The sequence below is a fragment of the Sinohyriopsis cumingii genome, chromosome 12 (genome assembly GCF_028554795.1).
Source record: "Sinohyriopsis cumingii isolate HCF-2022 chromosome 12, ASM2855479v2, whole genome shotgun sequence".
In the NCBI taxonomy this organism is placed as follows: Eukaryota; Metazoa; Mollusca; class Bivalvia; order Unionida; family Unionidae; genus Sinohyriopsis; species Sinohyriopsis cumingii.
Genome location: NC_142972.1, coordinates 113,193,593 through 113,211,693, shown reverse-complemented (window position 1 = coordinate 113,211,693; position 18,101 = coordinate 113,193,593). Strand labels below are relative to the sequence as shown.

General features: G+C 33.9%; 1 protein-coding gene across 10 annotated transcripts in view; it reads left to right on the top strand.

Moving 5' to 3' along the window:
* LOC149787273 (FH1/FH2 domain-containing protein 3-like) overlaps nt 1–18,101 on the top strand; it is a 411,067-nt gene that overhangs the window by 262,924 nt on the left and 130,042 nt on the right. For all 10 annotated transcript variants that reach the window (XM_089977788.1, XM_089977786.1, XM_089977784.1 and 7 more), the window contains one exon: nt 16,605–16,672. In XM_089977788.1, the coding sequence (XP_089833914.1) occupies nt 16,605–16,672 (68 nt within the window). The remainder of the gene's footprint in view (nt 1–16,604; nt 16,673–18,101) is intronic.

The window sequence follows — 18,101 nt, the reverse complement described above, 5'->3', positions numbered from 1 at the left end:
AAAACAAATTTGATGCCCATTTTGTCTCCATTCACTCAACGTAGTAAGCAAACTCAAACAACAACCTGCATGTGTTAATATGATAGCAACATCTTTCACACATTTCTTTTGCATAATTTGAAGCCACCAGGCAATGCGGATGTGCAGGTCATTATTCAGTATGTATGTATCATGGAATTGGGACAAGTAATTTGTTTGAAGAGTTATTTGCGGTTTTAATTGTTTACGTCATAGTATTGTTTTGTATCGGGTGTGTATGATTTGAATTAATTGTTTGTATTTACAAGTGAGCCAGTGTTGTCCAGAGGTAGGGTGTTCCAGTCATCAGCAGGTGCTAGTCTAAAAGCTAACATAAGCATGGTCAGAAGAATAGGTAAGGCCAAATAAAACGTATGTGTGGTTCTGGTTAACTGACTGACACTAATTTTTCCTGCTGATCCTTCATATTTTGAGAGGGGTGGAGATTAAAACAAAAAAGAAAATTCTGGAGAAAAAATGTAACAGAGGGATGTAACTATTATCGAAGATAAATTCAGGACATGAATGACACTTATTTTCTAGTTTAAATCTGTTTTTGCTCCCCCCCCCCTTTAAAAAAAAAACTGACCTGAGGACCCAATTTTTTTTATTTAACCAGAACCACATTTCTCTTATTTGGTCTACATAATTGAGCTGGAAGTAACTTATCACTCCAAATTTTCCTGCAGGCTGTGAATGATGGCCAACAAATCTTTTTCTTGGTGTACTTAGAGCATAATCACTATGCAGTATGTCTAGCTACAGTTTTGTAGTATACTAGGCAGATTATGGTTGACATTTTCACAACTCAGTCATAGAAGGCTTCTTGTCATCCCCTAAAAAATATTAATGATTGTTATATTGCCAATATATTATATTGTTATATTGTTAACATATCCTAATTTTTTTCATGATTGTTGTATTGCATTAGTGACATGAGGATAATAATGATCATTTTAAAATAATTACCTAATTGGTATACCATCATCAGATATTACACTTATTTCCTGACAATTATTTAATTGGTATACCATCAGCAGATACCACACTTATTCCCTGACAATCCCAATGCTGATAAGTCCCCCCACCCTTTTGAAAAAGAGTGGCAAATATTCAACATGGATATCTTTCTTTGATAATAAATATACCCTCCAATTCTTGACAAATTTAAATTTTATAAGGATGACCCCACCCAAGCCCCAGTCATATCATGGGAAAAATACTGTATGACAGATGTATATGGTAGTCGGGTGTAAATAAAAAAATTATGATGGCACAGTATGTAACGGTAGATCATGAAGTCAAGTTCTGATATTTTTTTGCATATAGTTTTTAGTGGTGTAAAAAGCAAGCCATATAAAATGTTTTTTTCTTCTTCTGATTGATCTTTCAGCTTAGAACAGAAGTCTTAAATTTCTTAAATTTGACTTTGGGATTATGTTGAAAACATAAAGAACTTTTGTCTAACGAAGACACTAAAGCAGTGCAATGTATTAACTCAAAAGACTTTAGGGAATTAGTTTTTATACCTTTCTTGGTGCAGAATAAATAAATACATATATTGAATAGAATGAAAAGTTAAGTTAGATAGTATTTCTGCTATAATCTAAATGAACACATTGACAGGAGTTACCACAATCCGAATATTAGTCTCAAAGGTTCAGAATAGACAGGAAATAATTTGCAGTTGCAATCTTGGATGCCAAATCTCTCTGACCAAAAGTTTGAAATAGATGAAGTTCAGCCTGTGATATGCATCCGAAGCCAGAATGAAGCCACATAACAAGAGCAATCCATTTAAATACAGTAATGGATTTTATAGTTTTGACACTCAGCTGTAGATTTTCCATAGAAACCTTGGAAAATTCTAGCATGGGAAACCTTTGAGTATATGGGCTAATATTCCAGGGTAGGCTGGAAAACCATGAAAAAAAGACATGGAAAACCCCAGAATATTACTGGTATGGAAAACCCTGGAATGTTGACATGGACAACACTAATATTTAGCTGGAAAACCATGAAAATATTTCATGAAACCAAGAGATTTCCCAAGAAAATAATTTTCATCTAGCTGAGATGCTGTCAGAATCTTCTTACATCTGTTAAAATCATACACTGTTGGGTGATAAAAATGTTTCCCATTTGAATTACACCGAACCACCTCTTCTAAATGGATCCTTTCAGAATAAAATCTTGCATCCTCCCCTGCTTCTTGTATGATTCATGTGCCCTTCACTGAAATAGATTACATTAGCATGTACTGTGAACCCTGAACCAAAAATTGTAATATTTACTTGTTGGCAGTCATTTAATTTTTTTTGTTCACCTTTCACAAATCATTTAAGTCTTTTAACATTTCACTGTCCCTTAAAGAATTCCTAAATATTAGTTTACTGTCCATTTTAAAATGGGCTATGACATGCTAAATGATGGGTAAATGATTGGCACTTCAGCAACTAAAAACCCCGATGAAATTAGTCACTTGGTATCTTAAAACCTTTGAAATAGAATGACTGCCATCATCTTTGAAAATGAAAAAATTGAATGTAATGACCTCTGAACAATTGCTGAATTTGATATGCATGAAGTAAAAAGTCCCCAAGAAAAACTGAAATTAGATTAACAAGCTTGCATGTAATTCACTAATCTCGTCAACCCATTGTAGATGACTGACAACATTGCATTGAGAACTGCAGTTTGGCAGGTTTTGCCATAAATAATAATGATCTACAATGTTATAATCTCTGTCATTATGTGAAGTAAGATTACATTTCATTTGACATTTTAAAATTGTAAGGGAAAACTGCACAGCAATGGTACAACATGTAACAGTCTTTTTTTTATACTTACAACATGTTAACTAAATAATTTTAAACATTTCTTGGGTTCTAGGATCAGTTGCTGCACATATCTTGGTACTGCTTACAATATCATTTCCCAAATTAAAGAATTAAAGTGTGACAGGTCCAGCCATAGAAATGGAGCCTGTAGGAAAATGAGGCTGCCAATAATTGTATGTTTTATTACTTCAGATATGTTTTGTCCATTTTTTGAAGTCCGTAAATCGGAATTCAGACTGTAAACAATGGAAATAATTGCCAATAAAGTCTTGATACCAAATTAGGTCTTTGTTGCAGAATACCATATTTCATCTTGTGTGAAGTTATTATTTGATTTCTTTTATCTGAAGCAAAATTCATGAAGCATAATTCTTTATAGAATGCTGGCAGAATGGGATGGGTCTTTCTCTTGAAGACAACAAAACTTAAGTACATTTTAAAGTTTTATTCAGTATGAAAATTGATGATCATTTTTTTCATCTTGCAGCAGAAGTTAATAATAATAATAATAATAATAAAAATAATAATAAATGAAAAATAATAATTATCACAATCATCATGAAGTTACTATTTCACACTATTCACAGCAACACTTGCAGTAATAATGACTAGAATAGGTATAACATGTCTGATGATAAGAAGCAAAATATTCTTCAGTATGGATCTTTTTCTAAATAATGATGATTTTTAAAAATATTCACCACATTCAGAAATGTATAAATCTGGTAATATTAAATATAACAAATAGAATTAGTGGAAATAAAAAAAAAACCTTCATGATGTATTTAATTCAGGGCATCATTAGCATAAAATTATTTCTTTTACGTTTGCTACTTGAAATTGTTTAAAAATTCAGTTTTTTGATACCATTGTTTAAGATATATTGAATACAAAGTGTAGTTGAGGCGTTTAATCATTAGAACCTTGTCTTTGAGTAATATTGCATTCCAGTGAAATGTCTTTTACACAATAATTTGCATGCCCTGCTTGATATCCAACATTTGCACAAAATTGCTCAGGCAAAAACAGGAGAAATAAAACGGATTTTACATGGGTCAAATCAGAATCGAAGTCCAGATTTCTCTTCTGATAACTCGTGGAAGGCGAGGTCATTGTTGATCCAGGCTGTGACTGATCTGGTATGGAAGAATTGTTAATTGTCTTCATATAGTGGGTCAGGGGCAAGATACAGCCTGGCAGAGCCCATCCCTCTCCAGACTGGATGACTACAGCCGAAATCCACTGATATAATGTGGCACACCATGGTCCTGAGCATATGGTCGTTGTGGTCATCTTGGAGCCCTTCTTCTCTGGCCATTTACTTCATTGAGGAAGACGTTTGCCCACTGATGCTGTGCTATCATCACACTGTTTTACCCATGGTTGGGAGACTCGTGGGGTGGTAGTGTCTTATTTCATCCCATACAGATGCAATGGACCTATACCACTGCCCACAAGTGGCCTACCTGCCTTCAGGTCCTAGACTCATAAGATCGAAATAACTGAACTCTTGGGCTTGCAAAATCTGCCCTGTCTGCATACATTTCAATGTTCTCATGTGTAACTTAAGAGAAACCATCAGAATTGGTGAAATTTTTATGTGTGGGTAACGCTAAATGAGAGGTGAGGCTTGGAATTTTTTGGAAAAGATTGTGCAGTTACCAGATAGCTTGAAAATTTATTCTTGGCATGATTTGTAGAGAAAAAAATGTTAGTTCCATAATAGTACTTAAAAGAACTCTTGATATAAAAGAAATAATATTTTGATTTGAAAGAAATCACAGTTCTCTTCCCAGCTCCAAAACCATTTAATCTTTGGTAAGGATGTCAGTGATCTCAAACCAGGATGGTTTTTTCTATCCTTCATTTATTATTAACCTGACAGATTATGCACAAAATGTGCACATTTATCTACATTTCATTTATTATTAACCTGACAGATTATGCACAAAAAGTGCACATTTATCTACATTTCATTTATAACTAACCTGACAGATTATGCACAAAATGTGCACATTTATCTACATTTCATTTATAACTAACCTGACAGATTATGCACAAAATGTGCACATTTATCTACATTTCATTTATTATTAACCTGACAGATTATGCACAAAATGTGCACATTTATCTACATTTCATTTATAACTAACCTGACAGATTATGCACAAAAAGTGCACATTTATCTGCATTTCATTATTACTAACCTGACAGATTATGCACAAAAGGTGCACATTTATCTGCATTTCAGGATAACAATTGGTATTTCTAGAACATCATTGAAGGAACTATTTAGAAATAGTACCAAAAAAATCAAGATACACTGTACTTAAAAAAAAGAAGTACTTTTTTCAGTAAATAATACCTTAGCTCACATTATTTTCAGTTACTTCAGAAATATTGGTAAGAAAATGAAGCTATTAATACAAGAATTTGAAAGAAATGTCAGGTTGAACAGACTAATTTCTTGGGATGTTTTTATACAATACAGGAAATCACAATGTATTCATGCATATACATGTATATTGTTTTGAGTCTCCCAGATTTTGATACTTTAACACAATAAACAAATCCAACTATAGAAAAGGCCCGAGGTGGCTGTGTGATCTGAAGTGCTCACCTTTACAGATCATTGACAGCTCACCTCATTTCAAGTAACCCATCATTTGCTGAAAAATCACATTAAACCAACAATAACAACGATTTTTGAATGTTCCATTGATGAAAGTATAGTTTATAAAGTACACATTTCAGATGGATCTATAGTCATTGCAAAAATGAATCCATGGATTGGTACTGTCACTTGAACTGTTAGAACACAAGACAGTATTTGGTACTGTCACTCAAACTGTTAGAACATAAGTTAATATTTGATACTATCACTCAGACTGTTAGAACATAAGTTAATATTTGGTACTGTCACTCAAACTGTTAGAACACAAGTCAGTATTTGGTACTGTCACTCAAACTGTAAGAACATAAGTTAATATTTGGTACTGTCACTCAAACTGTTAGAACACAAGTTAATATTTGATACTATCACTCAAACTGTTAGAACACAAGTTAATATTTGATACTATCACTCAAACTGTTAGAACACAAGTTAATATTTGGTACTGTCACTCAAACTGTTAGAACACAAGTTAATATTTGCATGTGATAAAGAACCACATTCATTTAAGTTTCTCATACAATTTAAAGAGATGAATATTATACTGTCTGGGTGAAATTGATCTTAAAGACATACTTTTGTTATTCAGGGTTGGGTAAATAGTGTGATACATATTGTATAGGGACATTATTTTTTAATACTTATTGTATCATGACGTAGGTTGCATTAAAAAATATGTTCACATTCTTGGTTTAGAAGTTTCGTATTTTTGCAACTGTGATGAATTTTTAAAAAATTTCCTCTACATATTGTCAACCAGTATATCTGAACCTTATCTTTAAATAGTTGAAGGTATCATCATGTATATGGGTGTGGGAATTTTTTCACTCACAAATTGTACTTTAACTGAGGAGCAATATTGTTTGCTCATTGCATGATGTAAGCCAGGAGGAGAATTTATATGGAGGTATTGATTCCTTGGATTGGTTTGGTTTGCTGTTTTATAGCACAGTAACACAAGTAGGTCATTTAGTGCCAGGGCAATTGGAGTAATGTGCGTTGTGCAAGGATGTGCCATGGTAGGATTTGAACCTGTACCCTTTTGATCATGAGTTCACCACTCTAACCACTGAGGCACCTCCATTCATCACCTTATATAACATGCAGGAGGGTGCATTTGGTGTATTCTTCATCCCCAAGACAGCAGAGGAAGTGTGATTAATTGCAGGGAGTATGATTACTTGCAGGGGGTATGATGACTTTCATGCGGTATGATTACTTGTAAGGGGTATGAATACTTGTAGGGGGTATGATTACTTGTTAGGGGTGTAACCACTCACAGGGGGTATGATTACTTGTAAGGGGTGTAACTACTCTTGGGGTATGATTACTTGTAAGGGGTATGAATACTTATAAGGGGTATGATTACTTGTAAGGGGTATGAATACTTGTCATTGACATGATTACTTGTAAGGGATATGATTATTTGTCAGGGGTATGAATACTTGTAAGGGGTATGATTATTTGTCAGGGATATGAATACTTGTAAGGGGTATGAATACTTGTAAGGGGTATGAATACTTGTAAGGGGTATGATTACTTATAAGGGGTATGATTACTTGTCAGTGACATGATTACTTGTAAGGGGTATGAATACTTATAAGGGATATGATTATTTGTCAGGGGTATGAATACTTGTAAGGGGTAAAATACTTGTAAGGGGTATGATTATTTGTCAGGGATATGATTACTTTTAAGGGGTATGAATACTTGTAAGCGGTATGATTACTTGCAGCAATAATAGTTTAGACAGCCCGAATATGCATTGAATATCCTTTACAAAAAATGTGGACTGCATACTTTTCCAGGTAAATAAGAGATGTACTTTTTGCTGATGACTTACAACTTGTAAATGTATGTACTTACAAAAACATCACACACATTTTTTTCTGATGATCTAGGCTATAAATATATGTCCTTACAAAACATATCAGGCATAACTTTTTTTCTTTTCTAGACCAAAGTGGTTAAACTACAGGATGGCAGGTCATTTTTGTGTATGACCTGCACTCGTACAAAAAGTCACTTATATAATTAAAGTGTAATAGGTAGGTAGGTAGGTACCACAAACTTTACATTTTTGGTCCATGTGGCTCATGGTATTTTGATTATGTTGGACCACCCTGATGTGGACCATATAAATATACTTGCAAAACATATTGGACATAAGCATACTTTTGTATTTTCTAATCATATACGTCTTTAAAAGCATATCATAGTTTTGTATTTTCTGAAGACCTGTATAAAATATAAATATAAAGATACAAATATATTTTAAGTTTTGTAAATTTTGTAAATATATGTCCTTATAAGTATATCAGGCATAGTTTGTAGTAAACTTGATGGCTTACTAACATATCATATTTAATGATGGGTCTATGCATGTCTTTCTTTACAGTAACAATTATACATGGTTAAAGAGCTTAAAGGCTTTGCATAGATACACCCATGGTAGGACTGGTCACCATTACAGTACTTTGTAATAGACTGTCAACCATGTGAATTACAGGCTCTTGATGGTACAGACTACAACCTTGTTCACAACAAATCTCGACACAAAGGTATTCATTGTTAAACACAAAGGACAGTGATGCGTTATCTCTTTGTTGCTCATCATGCCCAAGGACACGAAGCTCTTCATCAAAGTGTAACCTTATTAAGTACAGCGACAGTGTTCTCTCACTCACTGTTATCAATACTGAATGACTTGTAGTTTCAATTTTTATCCTCTTTGTCAGTGTTTTATTAACATATTGAAATGGAAAAGGAGATTTTATGTTGCATATAGACAGAACTGTAATATTTTTCATTATTTTTAAAAACAAGAGATTATTTTTTATGTTCTTTACTTTACTAACAAAATGCTGAAGTTTTTTCTTGAAATTCTAACCTGCACATTTTATTTTTCAGCTGTACTGGAAGAAATAACATTTGTAAAAAGTATTGATCAGTAGAGTGTAAGCACATTCATGTTAAATGCCAATAAATGGAATTGCAGTCTAAAAATCACATTCATGTTAAATGCCAATAAATGGAATTGTACTCCAAAAATCAAATGATGTAGATGATTAATTTAGATCTGAGATAGATGTCTAACTCCACTTATTGATCACATTTAAAAGATTAAAGAAGGATGTTGTCCTTATTGATGGGTATCTTGTCTTGTGAATCTAATTGAAGTAGGTACCTTGTCTTGTGGATGTAATTGAAGTAGGTACCTTGTCTTGTGGATGTAATTGAAGTAGGTACCTTGTCTTGTGAATCTAATTGAAGTAGGTACCTTGTCTTGTGGATCTAATTGAAGTAGGTACCTTGTCTTGTGGATGTAATTGAAGTAGGTACCTTGTCTTGTGGATGTAATTGAAGTAGGTACCTTGTCTTGTGGATCTAATTAAAGTAGGTACCTTGTCTTGTGGATGTAATTGAAGTAGGTACCTTGTCTTGTGAATCTAATTGAAGTAGGTACCTTGTCTTGTGGATCTAATTGAAGTAGGTACCTTGTCTTGTGGATGTAATTGAAGTAGGTACCTTGTCTTGTGGATGTAATTGAAATAGGTACCTTGTCTTATGGATCTAATTGAAGTAGGTACCTTGTCTTGTGGATGTAATTGAAGTAGGTACCTTGTCTTGTGGATCTAATTGAAGTAGGTACCTTGTCTTGTGAATCTAATTGAAGTAGGTACCTTGTCTATGTAATTGAAGTAGGTACCTTGTCTTGTGGATCTAATTAAAGTAGGTACCTTGTCTTGTGGATGTAATTGAAGTAGGTACCTTGTCTTGCAAATCTAATTGAAGTAGGTACCTTGTCTTGTGGATGTAATTGAAGTAGGTACCTTGTCTTGTGGATGTAATTGAAGTAGGTACCGTGTCTTGTGGATGTAATTGAAGTAGGTACCTTGTCTTGTGAATCTAATTGAAGTAGGTACCTTGTCTTGTGGATCTAATTGAAGTCGGTATCTTGGCTTGTGGATCTAATTGAAGTATGTACCCTGTATCTCAGTGAAGTAGGTATCTTGGCTTGTGGATCTCATTGTAGCAAGTACATCTTGAAAGGGAAATATCAGTAAGCTTTTTTCAATTACCCTTTGATAGCTGTTACTTTTTATTAAGAAGGAAAATTATGTTTGCAGTTAGCATGAATGTTTTATAATATTTTCAAGTTTTTACTTTTAATCTCTAAGGATAGAACAGGTCTACACATTGTTGCTGCATTCAGTAATATAAAAAGAAATGTTCCATGCCTGCACAAGTCAACATTTAACTTTTGCTTGTGATGTTGTTTATATTACTGGTGCCCAATCTTTTGTTGGGGCAAATGTGGGGATTCGTAAATTCAGCATTTAACTTTTGGTTGTGATGTAGTGTACATTATTGGTGCCCTATCTTTTGTTGGGGTAAATGTGGGGATTCGTAAAGTCAACATTTAACTTTTGGTTGTGATGTACATGATCAGTGCCCTATCTTTTGTTGGGGTAAATGTGGGGATTTGCATCTCAGCTGTATATTTCTGCAGTCTTTTTAAAATGAATTAGGGAATTCTTCTCCCTTGAAAATTGCTGTAAGATACAAATATCCATGTATAGGGAAGGATGTGGCTTCACAAGAATTTTCCGACAATTTATAGTAGAAATTGACTTCATTATGGTTCCATGGTTTTTGACAGTTTATAGTAGAAACAGAGATCATTACAGTCTCGTGGTTTCTGACATTTGATAGTAGAAATCGACATCATTGCGGTTCCATGGTTTCTGACAATTGCTACAATGTCCACATTCACCAAGAACTCCCATGTTTGAAGACTATCTTCTATGAGGCAAAAAGAGCTGTTGATGGAATTTCTCTTCAGATTTTCTATTTGTATCCTCAAAATGTCCAGTGAATAGCGGAGAACGGGCATCATGTGAACAATAACTACTGGTAATTAGAACACAGTCTTTGGTAAAGGTGTTGGAGTTTTCTTGTTAATTTCTTGATTGGAATTAAAGCTTTATTAGCTTTTATAACAAGTCTTTCAGTTGCTTATCAGCAATAGCTGCTGAGATGTGCTGAGCCTTTCAACTGTTTTAAGGACTTGTGTTACTGACCTAGAGTCTTTGGCACCCAGGGTGGTGCTGTTTTCAATCTTTTCTGATTTAGACAACTGGACAATCTAAGCATATCTGGCTTGGCCTTTTAAGTTAGTCTGTGTTTGTAAACAGGTCAGCTTATGTATGTGATTGTTAGATTTAGGTGTAAATTACAACCTGCACCCCCACCCCCCAATAATTATTACCAGTATTTTTGTTTTGCTTTGCTGGTATCTATTAGACCAGAAGAGCTTGAATAATGGCCTGTTATCTGTCTGTCCATCTGTTATACTTTATCTGATGTCTGTCCATTAGTTTGTTACTGCTACTCTCCAACTAATGGGAATTAAGACTGCCATGAATGTCATTACATACACATTGATCCCACAGTCTGATCAGCCTGAAATAAAAATGACATGCTAATTATCATTACTTCAGAACACTGGGTTCGTGTTGCCAATGGTTTCCACTGAAAGACAGCCTTTGATATATTGGGCATAAATGAAAATTGTGATGTCCTTTTCTCCAGTATGACTTCATCTTGTTACAACCACTTATCCAGAATAGATGGTTATAACAGCATGTTGTTTTCACTAAAACACCTTCTTATAGGTCTTAATATGTCTAGTTTGTCATAAATGGGACTGATACTGATCTGACGCATTCATTTTGGGGTCAAAAGTTCAAAGATCAGTGTCATAAGGAACTGAAAGAAGACAAAACTATTTTACCAAAGCCACTTTAGTTTTATGTCAAAATGATTGAAAGAAAAAATGGAGGATATTTGCTTGTATTGAGTGAATAATGGATATTGTTATGTATTTCTAATATTTTTGTAACCTTTGGTACATGACTATACATAGAATATGTATAATTTTTGTTCATGACTGTATATTATAGTGGTCTTCTATAAGCAAAATATGTAGGTACAGTAATTGTTTGTCCATGGGTATTTTTTCTATTTTTTTAAGTGGATATTAAGTTATAAATAGGCATTGACAGGTTAAATTCAACCTGTATATTGAACCTTTTGAAAAGTTTGGGGTAATTTCTCATTAGCTAGTTGTGTCAGGTGGGCCCTTAGAAGAATTAAGTTATTTTCGATTGGATGGGTTAGGTCACATGAGAGGTATACAGATCATGTAGTAAAATCTGTCGTGATGTATATTGCAAAATGCAGTCATAATAGACTCTTGAAAGTGTATAAAGGAGAAAAGAAATCAAATTCATTCCTATTTTGGATTCATTCTTATTTCAGATTCTTATTTCATATGTCCAGTCTACAGATGTATTTAATGTTGCGTTTTGTTAATTTGAGAGGAGGCATTTATTAGGATTATTCATTGGAATTACAAAGTGCTCATTGGACCAGAACATTATTCTGGGACTATTGTGATTTATAAAACATAAGAGAAACATCATTAGGCATGGCTTGTTGAATTAGCAAGAAGAGTCAATTGTGTTATTTTGTCAAGTATGTTGCAAGTATCCACCAATGTCATTCATAGTTATTGGTTTTAGGGGTACATTAAAAATCATGATAAAAGTTGGAAATATATGCAGTAGGTAGAGCATGAAAAGGTATTGAGAAATGAGTTGTATAGATATTGTATTTTAGTCTCGAATAGCTGAAGGAAGAAACAGGTTGTAATAAAGACTTATTCTACCTTGTGCAATTTGATATTCATTATGTTATGTAAGTCATAGCAAGCAATATCACTTGTTGCTGGTGGAAATGGAGATTTGAGAAAAGCAAGGCTTGAACCAATTTTCATTTTTTTACAACAGTGTGAATTTGTTTTTGTAATATGGATTCAAGACTCTTCAATCCAATTTCTTGTAGTGCTTCACTAGACACAAAATTTTGTTGCATCACACACAATTATGGCTACCTCAGTTTGTATTATTTTGAGTTTCTTTTCTCAAGTAATGTGCATTTGTCTCAAACCACATTATCATAATCCAGAATGGGTCAAACAAAAGATGTCAGTATAATTTATAAGATTTTCTGTCTGGATGGAATTTGTGGCTTCTTCGCAATATCTTTTCTTGATACAGTCTATATATTTGTGCCATGAGCAGTCATTTGAGAGAGAAAAATCCACAATGTTTGTGCATGTTAACTTCCTTGATTATTTGTTTGAGGATATTGGATAGAAGGTTTTTCTTTAAAAACAATTTCTTTCAAATTGTCAGGGATTCACTTGTGGAAGGGTTAAAAGATACCGATACAAGCCAATTACTTGCTTGCTGAGAAAAAAATTTCCAAGTCAGAGTTGAAATTATGAGTGATTTTGACAGAGTTGAAACTATGGCAGGATTATTTATGATTATAAAGAGACTTGTATCATGTGCAAATAAACTTCTGTGGCAGTGAATATTGTATACAATATCGTTTACGTATATAAAAAAAGTAAGTGACCTAAAAAAAAGCCACTGGCCGTGCAGGACATATGGCTAGATTAAAAATGTTTTGGCCCCAGAGTTATAGTAATGCCATCATTGTGAGATAAATCTTCTTGTGACTAGTTTGAGGTAGCATCTTTTTTTAATTATTGTTTATCTTGTGTGACATGTTTGGGGGTTTGAAGCAAACTTAATGGTTTTTATTGTTTACTGTTCAGAAAAGAAGTCATTGAAAGCTTTTGCTTTTTATGATCATCTGTTATAACTTTCATTTACAGATATTGAGTCATGATTTTTTAAACCTTCTTTGCCTTCTCTAATTAGTTTCATTCAACCAGTCTTTGGGGATACAGGTAAAGACCTGATTCATTGCATCAGTCTCTGTTGTAATGATTTTATTTAGACTCCCTAATCCCAGTAATAACCAGGTTTCTCATGGGCCTGTAAAGAAAGCAGTGCCAGAAGTATTGAGTACGTTTCATTTCATCATTCAATCGTTTTCTCTGCCATTGATAGGGTTCTAATTTCATAATGCATCCAGCATGTAACTAGTACAGTTTTTGTGTTATATGTATTTCCCTACAGCATCCTGTAATATCTCTACAAAATTCTCAACATGGACATTATTTACACTGTAAACATGAGTACTGAGTTAAGAAGAGTTTAATTCCACGGGTTATACAAGTTAACCAGATTTCTCCTTCATAGCATGCTAATTTAAGAAAGACAAATTTAAAAGTAAACAAAAAATCTTTTTTTTTGAGGTAGCAAAAACATATGAGGAATACATAATAGATTTGGTATACATATTTCCTATCACACACACACACACACATCTCTCTCTCTCTATCTCTCTGTCTATATATATATATATATATATATATATATATATATATATATATATATATATATAGAGAGAGAGAGAGAGAGAGAGAGAGAGAGAGAGAGAGAGTGTTGTTATAGGGTTTAACGCCATTTTTCAGCACACGATAGGCTATACATGGCGGCCAGTATTAATGGTGGAGGAAGAACCTGGGGAAAACCCTGGAAAGAACCACCGACCCACAAGAAGCTACTGGCAAGCTTTCTCACATACCCACATTAGCCGAATCCGAGACTTGAACCCACGCAGACAGAGGTGAGATGGCAGTGATCCGTAACGGAGAGAGCTTTAGACCACTCGGCCACTTGGGGCCCCGGAGAGAGAGAGAGAGATTTATTATCACACCATTGTAGCAATTTCCGGTTTTCTATATTTTTTAAATACATTTTTTTTTCATTGTGCTTTCTGATCCAGTATTTGAACCTCCTGGCCCAACTTTAGACAAATATCAAAACGTGTCCTAATTGTGCAAATCAAAAGATTTCGGGATGATACTTAATTTGATTGAACTTTCTCAAACTTGCAAGATGAAGACATAAACCTTGAGCTTAAAATTCAGGGATATTCTTAATCACACTCCTAGTCAAATTCCATTTTGTTAAACTTTGCTAGAGTTTATCTCCCCTTATGATACAGAATGTCATTGTCATGATAATAAAATTAGGTTATGGGACATGTGTTACACTGGTAAACACGAATCATGTTTAGTTGGTGTCAATACTGCTTATAGGTAATAATCAGTTGATCTTCCTTCTTATAGCAGTTAGGAGTTGCTATAGATAATTCTGGCTTCAGTCCACCTTCAGAATGCCGTATATCGAGAACAAAGTTTGTAACTGATGGAAAAGTCCAGCCAGGAAGTGTAAGGGCTTATCAGAGTTATGGTTAAGAAATAGTTGTAATGATGTCTTAATTCACTGATTGAATGGCTGTCAACAGATCTACCCATACTAAGTGAAGCTACTCTGTACATGTACTGCATATAGTTGTACCTGTGTACCATATACATTCTAGGGGTGAAATGATACATCCCTGATGCATATCGATATTATTCACAATTCACAATTCTCAGCCTTTGATACAATCCATTATCGATGCACCTGTACAATTTTGGAGTCTTTTAATCTTTAGAATGTCTGTCAGTGGTGGGGTGGGGCCATTTTTTTACGTGTTGATGTATTGGTTATATTTCTAGTAAGCAGATTCCTGACAGACCTGGACTTATCAGCTGTTCATATGCCTTCTCATCCTTGACAAGAGTTAAAAACTACTTCCAAACAGACTTCTTTTTAGCTGTAGTGGTTTGTATTCAATCTTTTAGACAATATCAGATTGATCCATTTGATTAGGTTATTATGCACTTTGTTCTGCACTGTTTGAATGTTTTTAAAACATCTTATTACTAATGTCACGTCTTCATTTAAATTTGGAAGTCAAGACAGTGCTATCTTTGAAACAGAAGTAGCACAATTTCCTTGTGCAAAGGAAATCTTGTCTTGAACAAGTCTGAGTGTGTGACTGGAGATGACTAACAACCAAATCCTTCACACTGAGACTATCCTAGCGTCAAAATATTTTGCCCAAAGTAAAACAGCTGTCATGGGCACTGACACTCATTTCTGCTAATGAAAAAAGATGTTGTTGACAACACCAACCCATTTTCTAAAAACTAACAAGTGGCTATAACGTACAGTTTGGAATCAGGCTATGTTACAGTTGGTTCTGATTGGTGATTATTGTTTTACTCTGGACTTGAACAAACATTAACCACCAATTGGATTTAAATGTGATGACATATTTCTCTGTGTGACAAACAGGAAGTGTTCACTTTAAAGTTATAAGGTGCCACCGCTTTATTCAGTCAACAAAGTCACTCATAATGCTCCAAACTTAGTGATGTGATACATTTGACAAATTCCATTAGTGACCAATCTGATATCAACAACATCTGCACATGGCACACAGATTGATTCAAAAGGGAATGAAGTGAGACAGGCACACTTTTTTAAAGTGAAGCTGAGAAGAAAAAGCATCCATTAGATAAAAATAAGACTCCAGTGAATATTGGTGATCAGTTGGGGCTCTGGAATAATTTGAAGGCTGAAATTGGGCTGAAGACAATCTGACATAGTTTTGTGTTGACTTCTCATCTTTACAGTGGTGATGTCATCAAATTTTGAGATTTGAGCTTTCGACTGAAATCATTGACCTGCGGATGTCACTGATCAGCATCTGATTAATTTGTACAAATGAAAAATGGCCAGCTTTCAAAGTTTGAGGTAGAAATTACATGGCTCATAATGTGGTGAAACATGGATATTATTTGGCTTTAATGGAGCCCATTGATATTTAGGAACAAAATCTTTCAAGATTCAGTATCATTGAGATGATTTGGCATATACGACTTTTTGCATTTAACAGCAGCATTGGAGCTTTAAGTTTATTTTTACAAATTTCACAGTTACTCATCAGTTGCTGTTGAGTGATTGATAATCCAATATGAATTGATAAATTTGTTTACATAAAGTCATATAAAAATTGGGGATACATTTCAAATCAGCTATAATCTGCCAAAATCAATCACAAAAGTTGTAGTTGAGTACATGGTCATATCACTGGATGTGACTGATATTTGATTAGATTGATTAATCGTGACCACTATTTCACAGGCCAGATTTTTTTCCCTCAGTGTTACATAATAATTCTTTCTTCTCTTTCAGAAAAACTTTTAAATTCCTCTGGTAGAGAACTAAGAAGAGCTTTGTTTTCCTTGAAGCAAATCTTCCAAGTAAGTATCATGGTAGATAAAAGTGGATTGGGGCTAAATGAAGTTTCAGAAAGGGATGGGTGGACTAAATCAGCAAAAGGTCATATTAAAAATCCATTGCTCATATATCCATTATGGGGCCAGTTTCAGTGAAGGGTGGGTGCATTAAGAACAAAAGGTCATATTAAAAATAGATTTCTGATATTCATTGAAGCCAGTTTCAAAAAGGGATGGGTGAACTAAATCAGCACAGAGTTTTGTTAAAAATGTTTTACTGTCAGATCCATTGGGGATTTTCAATAAAGGATGGGTGGACTAAGTCAACAAAAGGGTCGACATATTAAAAACTGATTACTGACAAATCCATTGGGCGATTTGAAAAAAGCTTGGGTGGACCAAGTCCAGAAAAAGGTGCTATAGAATAAGACATTGACAGACTAAATGAGAGGATTGATTGCAGCTGAATCATAATCAAACATACAAATTCTTTAGTTTTAGTTGCTTAGAATGATACAGGGCAGAATGTGTTCTATGTCTACTGAGATCTTCATTGCTGATAAAATTCTCACAGATGAGTGGATGTTTTTTGTATTAAAGATAATATTTAAATATATGAGAGAGATCAATTTTTTGACTGCTTTTTTTAATTAAAAAAAATACTTAGATACAATGGATATAGGTTCTGTAGGTACATGTAGACAACTCCCTATGCTTTTAGAGCACATGTTTAGCATTGACTACCATACAGTCTTTGCTTTACACTCCTGTGGTTTAAGTATTTATCTTATCATTCTTTTGGCTCATCATCAGAAACAATCTTTGCATAATTAACTTCTCAGAAAAGAGTGCAACGCTAGGTGACATTCATAGCACTTGTTACCAGTAATAGAAAAGTTTACATTGCATTTCAGCTATGTTTTTCACCAGCTGACTTTTTAATCTATAAACTTTGGTTGGAAGTGATTACTTGCATTAGGTAGGGCTCCATTCTGTGTCAAATAGAGAAAATAACTGTATTTGACTATGTCCTGTCTGTGTAAAATAGGGAAAATAACTATTTGACTATATCCTGTCTGTGTAAAATAGGGAAAATAACTATTTGCCTGCATCCTTTCTGTATGTATAAAATTGGGAAAATTACTACATTTCAGTGTATCTTGTCTGTGTAAAATAGGGAACATAACTAAACCTGTATTTGACTATCCCATCTGTGTAAAATTGGGAAACTAAATAATTGATGGTATTCTTTCTGTGTAAAAGGGAAAATAACTATATTTGACTGTATTATGTTTGTGTAAAATTGGGAAAATAACTATATTTGACTGTATTATGTTTGTGTAAAATTGGGAAAATAACTATATTTGACTGTATTATGTTTGTGTAAAATTGGGAAAATAACTATATTTAACTGTATCCTGTCTGTGTAAATAGTGAAAAAAACTATTTGACT